This window comes from Trypanosoma conorhini (genome assembly GCF_003719485.1).
Source record: "Trypanosoma conorhini strain 025E chromosome Unknown Tco_14.4_contig_00394, whole genome shotgun sequence".
NCBI classification, from domain to species: Eukaryota; Euglenozoa; class Kinetoplastea; order Trypanosomatida; family Trypanosomatidae; genus Trypanosoma; species Trypanosoma conorhini.
This window is the reverse complement of record NW_021704483.1, coordinates 7171-17754: the sequence shown is the minus strand read 5'-3', so window position 1 is coordinate 17754 and position 10584 is coordinate 7171. Positions and strand designations below refer to the sequence as shown.

At 55.7% G+C, this 10584-nt stretch overlaps 5 protein-coding genes across 5 annotated transcripts, besides 6 other annotated features; all 5 read right to left on the bottom strand.

Annotated features, from left to right (window-relative positions):
- Positions 1-2307, bottom strand: Tco025E_06120 (uncharacterized protein; the record flags this gene model as incomplete). The annotated part of the gene is made up of 1 exon (XM_029373009.1): positions 1-2307. A coding segment is annotated over one exon (2307 nt), but the record flags the coding sequence as incomplete, so codon positions are not given.
- Positions 2308-2522: 215 nt separating this feature from the next.
- Positions 2523-2565: a microsatellite.
- A 205-nt stretch (positions 2566-2770) lies between these two features.
- Positions 2771-2804: a microsatellite.
- Positions 2805-2902: 98 nt separating this feature from the next.
- Tco025E_06119 (uncharacterized protein) lies at positions 2903-4981 on the bottom strand (the record flags this gene model as incomplete). Its single annotated transcript, XM_029373008.1, has 1 exon — positions 2903-4981. One exon carries the CDS (start codon positions 4979-4981, stop codon positions 2903-2905), a length of 2079 nt encoding a protein of 692 aa, XP_029226879.1.
- Positions 4982-5235: 254 nt separating this feature from the next.
- Positions 5236-5259: a microsatellite.
- Positions 5260-5397: 138 nt separating this feature from the next.
- Positions 5398-6318, bottom strand: Tco025E_06118 (uncharacterized protein; the record flags this gene model as incomplete). The annotated part of the gene is made up of 1 exon (XM_029373007.1): positions 5398-6318. One exon carries the CDS (start codon positions 6316-6318, stop codon positions 5398-5400), a length of 921 nt encoding a protein of 306 aa, XP_029226878.1.
- Positions 6319-6343: 25 nt separating this feature from the next.
- Positions 6344-6368: a microsatellite.
- A 305-nt stretch (positions 6369-6673) lies between these two features.
- On the bottom strand, positions 6674-7636 carry Tco025E_06117 (uncharacterized protein; the record flags this gene model as incomplete). The annotated part of the gene is made up of 1 exon (XM_029373006.1): positions 6674-7636. One exon carries the CDS (start codon positions 7634-7636, stop codon positions 6674-6676), a length of 963 nt encoding a protein of 320 aa, XP_029226877.1.
- A 262-nt stretch (positions 7637-7898) lies between these two features.
- Positions 7899-7924: a microsatellite.
- A 220-nt stretch (positions 7925-8144) lies between these two features.
- On the bottom strand, positions 8145-9293 carry Tco025E_06116 (uncharacterized protein; the record flags this gene model as incomplete). The annotated part of the gene is made up of 1 exon (XM_029373005.1): positions 8145-9293. One exon carries the CDS (start codon positions 9291-9293, stop codon positions 8145-8147), a length of 1149 nt encoding a protein of 382 aa, XP_029226876.1.
- Positions 9294-9477: 184 nt separating this feature from the next.
- Positions 9478-9508: a microsatellite.
- Between the last annotated feature and the right edge of the window lie 1076 nt (positions 9509-10584).

The window sequence follows — 10584 nt, the reverse complement described above, 5'->3', positions numbered from 1 at the left end:
AACGGCTGTCTCCTGCTGCTCATCCGCGTTCCGATCAGCAGTCTCCTGCTGCTGCTCCTCCGCGTTTCCAACAGCAGTCTCCTGCTGCTGCTCCTCCGCGTTTCCAACAGCAGTCTCCTGCTGCTGCTCCGCGTTTCCAACGGCTGTCTCCTGCTGCTCCTCCGCGTTTCCAACAGCAGTCTCCTGCTGCTGCTCCTCGGCCTCTGCTTCTGCTGCGGCCGCTACCTCGGGCTCATCGGCAACCTCAACCGCATCACCCCCATTATGCTTCTCCTCGCCGCCCTGCTTTTCCTCTCCCCCCGTTCTTGTTTCTGCCTCCCCGGCCATGGACTCTGCCGCTGCCACGTCCTTCCCCGAATCGCGTGCCTCCTGCGCCACACACTCCTCCGCGGTTGCAGCATCCGGAGGCGGAGGGGCGGGTGCCGCTGCCTCGACGGGGGCCTTCACGTCACCCTCCTCGTCTTCGTCCCCACACTTCTCGCTGGCGGCGGTGTCTGTCGTCGGCTTCACGACGTCGGCGGGCTTCGTGGCGCCCTTTGCCGACGACGCCGAAGAGGAGGAGGAGGAGGAGGACGAGGACGAACCGTCATCGTCGTCTTCGTCGTCGGTGAGGCCAATGTCGGCCGGGTTCAGCACTCTGCGTGACGAGAATGGGGCCGCCCGCCGCGGCGCCACCGGCTTCTGCGCGTGACTCTTCTCACTTTTCTCGTTTTCGTGGCGTTCAGACGGCGGCTGCTCGCTGGACTTATTGCCCTCGCTCTTCATCTCCCCTGCGTGATTGTCCTTGCTGCTGCCCCTCTTGTCGGTGTCCTTCTCGACGCTTTCATCGGCATTTTTTTTGCCTTCAGCACCGTCGTCGTCGGAGATGACGGCGTCAGCGCGCGCGCGAGGCGGTTGATTGGACGGAGCGGGTGCCACCGCTTCAACATTAGACGTGCTGCCACCAGCGCCCTCGCGTCGCCGTGCCGCCTCCATCCGCTCGCGTGCACGCTGCTCACGATCCTCCGCGGCCCGTGCGAGGCCCTCCCGCTCCTTCTCCAACACACGTTCGCTAAGGCGATGTCGCTCCTTCTTCGTCATTGCCATTAGCTCCACGTGCTTCCCCGCGATCAACTGGCGCAGTTGGGTTTCTGTATGATGCCGGTGGAGGCAATTGTTGCGGGAGCAGTAGTTGTGAATTAAGAAATGCGCACAGAGCTGCTGCTCAAAGAGTTCTACAGGCTTGCTGTGCTCCACCTCCGAGCCTTTGGTCTTGAGCATCAACACAATGCCCTCCTTGCAGAACACATACCTCGGATTCTTTGTGACAGGTGGTATCTCGTGCTCACGTAGCCACACTGTACAACGGGGCCCTGGCATTGTGGCGCACATCAATTTTTGCCGCGGGTCCATGTACATTTCCAAAATTTCGGGTGGGATAGGCGGAAGAGTCGGCAACGCCTCCGGCTGATCACGTACAGGCGCCTGAAACTGACCATGACCGTACATGCCTCGACTACCACCGCCTCTGCTCCCCATCATTGCCGGCGGCACCCTCCCCATGGCGGGCGCGCCAGGAAAAGAATTGGGAGCCGGCATCAACCCCGCACTGCGGCCTCCCATTTGCATCATAGGGTTGAAGTAATTGCCGTTATACCCCATCGCGGGAGCAGAGGGCAAGAGACCAGCATTGCTCATCATCATATTTCCACCGACCGGCGCATTACCACAACCCATCATCATACCGCGGTTGAAATTCATTGGCGGTGGTTGCTGAAGCGGAGAAGCATGCGGCGGCATCGACGAACGCTGCTGCTGTTGCTGCTGAAGAAGCTGCAGCAGCAGCGTCTGGTTCAGGTTTGTGCCGGCAGCGCTAAAAGCGGGATTCTGACGCGTTCCTAACGACTCCGCCATCCCTGCAATGCCCGTCATTAATTGTTGCTGTTGCTGCGGCTGTTGTGGCGCCTGCTGTTGCTGCGGCTGTACCGGCAACTGCTGCGGATTGTGGGTTGGAGGGGGTGGCTTGTTGGCATCGTAGCATCGCTTTAGCAGGAAATCCTGGTCTTCCATGCAAACACGACGAAACTCGTTCACGGCCGTGATGACATCTTCAGGGGTCTTGCCGCCTGGAATCATCGCCGCCGTGCTGGGGTCATTGACGATCTGGATGGGCATATCGAAGAGGTAGAAGGAGCGCGACAATTCACGCGGGGAGGCGAAGTTGAGGATCTGCACCGGCTTCGTTTCACCCGGTGCCGGCGTGTGCCCCGGCACCCACAGCGTGCGTCCTCCCGCGATGTAGAGGAAGATGCTGCTGCTCACCGCCATGCTCTAGAAGGCCAAAAGAAGGGACTTCCCCGCAGCCCATTCATCGTTGCCGCGCAGAAGAGTGGAAAGCAGAGACGTTGGGGACACAATAAGAACACAAATAACCCAGCAACAAGAAGTTAACATCTGCACTTATGCATACACGTATACACATCGTGGCATTGGGAGACGCCAACGCAGAAAAAGGACGGGGACTCCCCACCCCCTCCCCCCGGAAAAAAAAAACAAGGAAAAAAGAGAAAAAAAAAGAAACACAAAGAGACAGACGCAAACACGCACACACATAGAGTGAGTGATATATACCGCAAAATCAGATAAATAGACACTTCTTGTTGAGAAACAGCCACAGCAAAACAGAAGAGAAAAAAAAAAGTTTACCCTTTCGCGACCACCTCCCCCTCCGTTGTTTTCCGGTTAACAAAATTGCGCTCCTTCCCCATCCTCCCCAAGCCCCCAGACACACATAGATATATATATATATATATGCATGTACATATTGCGCAGCAGAACTGTTGTCTCTTTAAAAACTGTGTGCATCCTTGGTCAGGCTATCTTGCACAAGAAGGGGTTTTTCCTTCCTGCGTCTTGATTTGAGTCATAGCGTCAAAACATGCGCATCGTCAAGATATTTCCTGTTCATTACGTCATAGCCCCCGTAGATCAAAACCATTGGATACGGGTTCTGTGCTGTGGGTGGAAGCAACACCCCAGTTGTCATCGCCCGCCCACACGGCGTCGAATGCGGCGGCGCCACAGTTGTTTGTATTTGCCTCCAAGTGAGTGTTTTTAGCGACAACGCAAAAATGGGAAGCCGCCGTTGTTCCTTATATGACCCTATAACATGCATGTCATCATGCTGTCGCAAGGCAATATGCCCGGATCGGGGGACATCCGACCAAGGAAGGTTCGGTGAATCTGTTGAGGTGCGCAAACGACGCCAGGTGAATTCCAACGTGTCAAACTGATAGACATGTGGTGGCGCACCCCTCACGGAAGCCGTGGCGGCCGCCATACTGTTCCAACGACCCTCACCACCTCTGTCATCGCCAATCTGTGTGCCAGATAACGCGCGAATTCCACCGTACACAATAACGTAACGTCCCTTGTACTCCACAGCCGTGTGGTATGCCATTGGCAAGGTGCCACACACACTATCTTCTTCGTTGTCCCCATCCGCGTCCACCGTTGTCGTTGTTGCTGCTGCTGTTGCCCCTGTTACTCCTATATGTAGAAGAGACGACATTCCCTCCCCCTGCTGCTGCTGCCGCTGCTGCAAAGGAGACTGGGTCGGCTGAGGCGCTGCCACTATGGACCAGGTCAGCTCCATTCGGCTTATGTCGAGGTGCCCCTCAAAGACTTCCGCAAAGAGGCATCTGTTCGCGCCGAAAAGTCGCTTACCACCAATAAGAAAGAATCGTTTATTCACCTCTGTCACTGTATGACCAGAACGCGCCTCCACAAAGGCACCACGCACCCCCAACTGCACCCAGATGCCTCTTGTGAGATGATAAAGCCACACATCGTTCAAGTGAGAGTGAAGGTTGTTGCCGTAGAAGAGCAACAGGTAGCGACCTTGCAACAGCACCATCGCGTGTCCCGAGCGGGGTTCTGGCACGGAGACGTTGCCGCCTGCTCCATCAGACAAAGGCTCAATCAACTCATACCTGAGGCGCTGTGATCGCATAGGCGGTGCCTTGTTGTCGGCGACCACGGCCTCTTCCTCGTGCTCGTCCTCGGTGCTGTCAAATTCCAAGTGTAGACGATAGAAAGAGTTAAGAACCACTTCGTGTTCACCGCAACCCCCGAATAGGTAGACGTCTTCTTGCAAAGACACACATGTGGCGAAACAGCAGCCCCTAGGGGGACGTAACGAAGACGCTCCACTGTGCTCTGAGCCACCTGTCTCGCAATCACTGAGAGAGACTGGAACGAGTTCGCACTGTTGCCACTGAAACCGCGTTGTAGTGAGTTCTCTGACCAGCTCGTTCAAACCGTAATACCGCGCCTCATCCATTAACCGCTTGTGTTCAGTGGGGGGAAGTTGTGCAAGTCTGCGGTATTCCACACCACCCGGTGAGAGAGCTGCAGAGACACTCCCGGCTTCAAGGATTCGTTGCCGCCGCTCACGCAGCAAAAAAAGCAGCTCCCGGAAGAGCCAAGGGTCACGGTCCAAGAAGAGACATCCAAATGCATCTCTCTGCACCACAAACAGCTCATCCTCCAGAAGATGAAAGACTGTCAGGGTGAACTGAAGCAGGGTGTCCCGTTGCACATGGAAGCGCATGCCACCAATATTCAGCTTGATCGTGGGCGACAATGAGGCGGAGGCAACGAGTTCCGCGCGACGACGCAACGCGCGTTCTTGTTGCTCCATCCGCTGACGTTTCAACTGAAGTCGAAGATACGCTGAATGACTTGTACGCATATACGCCAATGCTGAACGCTGCAGGTGCTCGTATTGGCTGAGCAAATTCTCGATGAGGACCCCTCCATTGTCAGCGCCCTTATTATCGCCGCCACCATTTACGACTTCCTTGTTTTCCTCATTGACGCTCATTTGGTGTCCAGCGGGGCAAGCGCATCCTTGACTCCCCGGTTGCGGATGGTCTTCCAGTACGAGAGGCAGACCCTCGCCTCCCACCAACCCCGGCAACTCGTAGAGCCGAGTGTTCATCTTTTGCGTCCTTACTCTCTCCCACTCCGCTTCCTTTCCCTTCTTGCTTACCCCCGGCTGTTCTGTCACACCCTATGGCGGCTTGAATTCTGTTTTTTTTTTTTACCGTGTGCGTTTGTATGTGAGTGTTTGAGGCAAAAAAGAATACGAGACAAATGAAAGGAAACAGGGGAAGAGGACGGTGCAAATCCTTCACACTACCAATATGTAGATTCATTCAAGAAATTCACTTTGTACTTCTTTTTCCCCTTCGCGAGAGAGAGAGAGTGAGAGAGAGAAGGAACAGTGCAGCGGTGGCCGCAGACACCATTAACCCGCGGGAACTGCACACGGCGTTCCATGGATGGTCTACGCGTCCCCCCACCCCGCTTCCTCCAGGCCCCTTCTTCCTGATAAGCATGGGAGCCAATGGCGGGCTACGGTGCACCACCCGCTTCGTCACTCTTTTCTCCTTTTGCATTCTCCTCCTCTTCATTCTTTTCCTCGGCTATGCCACGTTGCCTCGTTTCCGCCGCCTGCAGTTGCATCTCCAGCAATTTTTCTTGCGCCTCCACCTGACGTCTCTTCAGTTCCCTCTCCTCTTCCGCCACGGCATCCAGTTCCTTGAGTCTTGTTTCGCGTCGCATGCGCAGTTGCATCTCAAACTCTAAGCAGTGCGCAACCGCCTCTCTCCCGCAGCGTTGAAGCAGCTGCAGCGTATCCTTCATTGGCAGCTTCATAAAAGTGAGGTGGTTAAACTCATAGTAAAGCCCCACGAGGGCATCCAGCTGTCGATGATGATAGTTCGCTACTTCCCGGTCATTTTTCTCCCCCGTTGACGTATCCACGGGAGCGGCGGCAGCGGACTGCAGACCTGCTTCACTCCCAGTGACCTGTTGAACCTGAGAGCCGTTAGGAGTCGCAGATGCCTCGGCGGCCCGACGCTCCTCAAACATTGCCCATAATTCTTTGTCCCCCTCTAAAGGGTGGGGATCATGTTCATTCTTCTTCCCCGCATTGCGGCCCTCGTTTGGCGCGACAACTGCCTCCTCACGCTTCTTTTGCATTCGTCGTCGCGCCGCGTCTATTCCTGCCGGTGGGTACACAATAATGGGGTTGCGCGCTATCATTGCGTGGAAACGCGGCAGTCCCTTCTCACCATAAACGACTTCTCTAAACCGCTCAATCCCGCGAATGTCACGGGGTCGCTTTTTCGCTGCCGCTACCGGGGCATTGCTTCTGTCGCCAGACTGCTGCTTCTGCTCTTGGCCGAAGCTGACCGCCCGCATGGTGGTTCCGCTCCCCCGTGGGTCTATGCTGAAGGGCTCGTGGGCCAAGTTCTCTCTATGCTTGAACATACCTCTTTTTTTTTATTTCGTTCCCGTGTGTGTGTGTGTGTGTGTGTTGTTTTAAAGTCTCCTCGTCTTTTCACCGCCTATCTGTCACGCAGAAAAAGACAGTATTTACTCGGCCTTCCTCTCCCAAGCCCAACTCCACATGCACCCCTTTTCTTCCTGTCTCTTCGCAGTAGCGTGCCAGGAAGGAAGGAACAAGGGCAACGCAAAGGAAAAAAAACCCAACGTAAAACAGCGAACACGTTTGCACGCAACAAGACACTTACAGTAAGACTTAAACGCAAACAAAAAAAAAAGTGGCAAATACACCGAAGCACCCAAAAACCACATTCATATTTTGAGAATCTGGCGCTACTTCTCAGAGCTCAAAGCGCTCAGCGGCTTTTTTACCACCAAAAAGATTGGCACGGAGCTGGCGAAAATTGAAGTCATCACTTGGTGAACGGTCAGCCTTTGCAAAGTGATACGGATCCTCTTCCCAGCGCTCGTAACGCCGAGCGTCGTTGTACCCGGCATCATACGCCTCAAGCAGTTCATCCTTTCGTGCAGCTCCGCCTATGCTTGGTGCGAAGGCAAGCCACACTTGACGCCAGTACGAGAAATGGGTATTGGCGAGAAAACCATGCCGCCCAAAGAATATGTTGTGTCGTGTTTGATGCCTGTTGTACGGATACCCCGCATAGCCGTGAATGTAAATGTGACGACAGTACTGGTCAAGTTCACTACTAAGCGACATCATTGTTCCCCGCATAACGTTATCTGCATCGCGAAAAATCATCGGTTTTTCCGTATTTGGAGCTGTAGCCGCCATAATGCATTGCGCCAGATCGTTCACATCTGTCCACTGTGCAATGTGGTGACCAAAGTGGAGATTCTCCTTCGTCTGTGTCATGTAGCCTGGATCCCTGTTTGAGAAACCAATGGTGAGGGCGAGACGTCCGTTTACAAGTTCCACCGCGTTGCGTGGAAGAAGTTTGTTGATGCACTCTGTGAATACCGCCACACGCGTTTCCTCGTCAGTCACCAAAAAACGGTTGTTCACGACGGTGTCACGAACCTTTTCAATATTGACATCCCTCGGCCCGCAGGCAAGCGCAATAGCCGGGATGACGCCTGTACCCGCCCCCAGCAGAAACGAATGCGCCAGGAACTCCGCCTTCTCCTGCTGCAAATAAAGCGCCACACCAAGCGCATATGTGACGAGAAATCCGCAACCACCGAAGCTCAGCACCGCCTTGGGGGCCGGCTTCCCCACCTCCAGAAGCACAGGTGTCTTGGACCGCACCTTCCTCGCCCACTCCTTCGGATCGGTCGGGGCCATTGTCCTTGCGGCTGATTGTCGCTTCTTCCCCGCTTTTGTGCCTCTCGCTGGTGCGCGTGTGTGCGTGCGTGTTTGTGCAGGATATGAGCCAACTATGCTTTTTCCACAGGTCGCGTGCCCTCAGACATCCAATTCACGCCGAAGACATAAGAACGCCGAAAAGAAGAAGCAATCCGCGAGCAACGGCATAAATTATGAGGTATGAAAAACAAAGGAGAAACAAGAAAGGCGTGAGCCCATTAAATTGAAGGCATATGTTGTTGAGAGGGAGAGAGAGATAAAGAGAGATTGAGGAAAGTAGGGTCTGTAGGGGGACGGATGAGGAGGGAAAAAATGATGGGGAGAAACACGTGCTGGGATGCACCCCAGACATGCACTTCAGCCATTTGCCCTTTGATTTCAGTCCCGCTCCTTTTTTTTCTTTTATACGCTTCTTATTTTACTCGCGTCTTTCCACAAAAACCTCAATTTTTGCTCGTCAGAATAAAAGTATATCCTCGCATTGTTACTATGGCTCAAAGGAGGCCGCTTTGGACCGCGTTTCCCGCAGCTTGACTCGATTGGGCGCCGACGGTTTCACAGGCTTCTGTGCGGCAACGGGATTCTCCTCCTCGTCGTCTAAACCGATGCTTGGCCCCATCACTAGTGAGCTGCTAATGTAAGAGGTGGTGATATTTGCACTCCTGATGGCATCCGCGAGCTTGCGGTCCCGCACCACAGCGCGCACGTACGACTTGCAAGCCATCCGAGGGTCCACCAAAGCGTCAAGGCAGATGCTCGGCGCCGGCGTAACGGCGGAGACGCTTCCGCCTCGCTCCTGCATCGGATGCTGCCGCGACTCCACTGTGTTTCCCGCCCAGGCGCTCTCCCCAGCGTTGCTGTCGGGCGCCGCCCCCGTCGAGGAAGCCTTGTCCACGTAATTGCCAGACATATCCATCATGCGGCCTTCCTCATCAAACATGTAGCGCCGACCCAGCCCCACCAAGAGGCGCTCACGGCGCCGCTGTTCCCTTTTCGCCAACCATGACGCATGTGGCATCAAGTAGTTGTAACGAAGTCCAAGCTGCTTCGCCTTCTTCGCCGCCTTTCTGACAACAAGCTTCTCCGCGATAAGGTCTATTGGGTGGGGCCCCTGCTGGTACCACTGCAGCTTCTCGTCCATAAGTGCATGTGGACGAAACTCGTCTTGGTGCCGCTCCGCTTCCTGCTGTTCTCGAGAAACCGTTAAGTGCAGAAACTGTCGCACCTCCTTCCGTGTCATTCCTTCCAATTTCAGGCCACGCTGCCTCGCCTCTGACAAGGTCCGCTCATGTTTGCTTAAGTGTGCCAGTGGATCATCTGACCGCTTCGCCTTTTGTAGTGCAAGTTTTTTTCGCCTTTCATCCTCCGCACGCTGCTTCGCGAGCCGCGCCGCCTTCTTCTCAGCAGGGGACGCAAACAAGTAAGAAAAATTGCACCCATCGCCGCGGCTGCTCGGTTCAGTCACCTCGAGATCCGCCGACTTCGGGAGGACGACACCTCCGCCCTTGCGTATCTCCTTCATGCTGACGCCAGACATGAAGCTCGACCACTCGCGACGCCAGGCGTTCTCGCCCTTCTCCACCTTCGCCGCGTAACGGCGTTTCGTCGCCGACGAAGCCGCATCTGCTTTTGGCATCTTTTGTTGTTGCTGTTGCTTTATTTTTTAACTATATTTCTTTCCTTTGCAGCGAGGCTCAGTCCAAGGAAATATCCTGCGGTGCGGCGCCTCCCAGCAGAATGCTCCCTCCACCCAACCAGCACCTCCTTCAATGGAGAAGCTCCACCTGGGCCCGCTTCTTAGAGAAGAGGCCACAACGTCCAGAGAGCGAGCGAGCGAGAGAGAGAGAGAGAAAAGAAATTGTATAAGGCAACAGCAATGTAGGAACACATACCATGGATAAAAATGAGTGCACAAAACAATAAAACCAAGTTTGACGGACCGCTCCTCCTCCGCCGTCACCCTACGCAAGGCGCACCCAATCACGGTATGGGATGCCAGGCACCATCCGCACCCAGCCACTGCTGGACCACCTACAACGGCCATACAGGAATAAACTATACTGTTGCCGCCCTTCACACGGTCGCGTCGCAGGCTGCATGCGTGGCACAAGGCTAAGTGGCAGCGGCTTAGTTCGGTCGCAATAGCCAAGTAAAAGACGGCGCCATCATTGCTCTTGAAGGAGCAAGCTCGTGGAACAATGCCGTGGTGCCCAGGCAACGGAATACCACAAAGGGCGCTAAACTCGAGGCGGAGGGTAAACGTCGCTGGCGCGCGTGGGTGGGGCGCTGCTGCCAGCCGCCTTCAGTGCCCCCCACCGCGGAGAGCGAGGGGCCGAGCGGTCAGGTCCCGCAGCGCGTCTCCAAGCGGCGCGTGGGCATTCACTGCGAGAAGGAAAAGGGGCACAACGAACCAACAAGGAGGAAGTGCAAGGAGCGTTCGTCCCGCCTGCCAGCGCGCGCCTCGCACTCCGGCCCCTCGGGGCGTAGCTTGGGCTGGATGCGCTGCGTCCAACAGAATCACCGCGCGTGGGTTCATGGGACCGCGCTTCTGTGTGTGCTCTGCCCAGCCCTCAAATGCAATGAATCCGGTGCCGACCACGGCCCGCGAGGGAGGGGGGCGCACCTGCCCCTCCACGAGTTTCCCATTATTTTATGGGCCTGTCTTTTGCTCCAGCTTCAAATGCCTCCACCGCGCGCTTTCAAGCCAACGAGAATGAATTCCTGCAGAAGACACCTGTCGCCGCCGCGACGCCGGGGAACGGGCCGGTGTACGCGGGCCCGGCGGCAGGGTGGTGCGGCGAAATGGATGAGGGGCCAGGGGGTTGTATGGAACTGCTCGCACGCGACTCACCTCGATCATGAACTAGGGGGAATTCCGTCCGTGCGCGTGTGTCTTCCCAAAGTGAAACAGGTAGCAGAGCAACGGC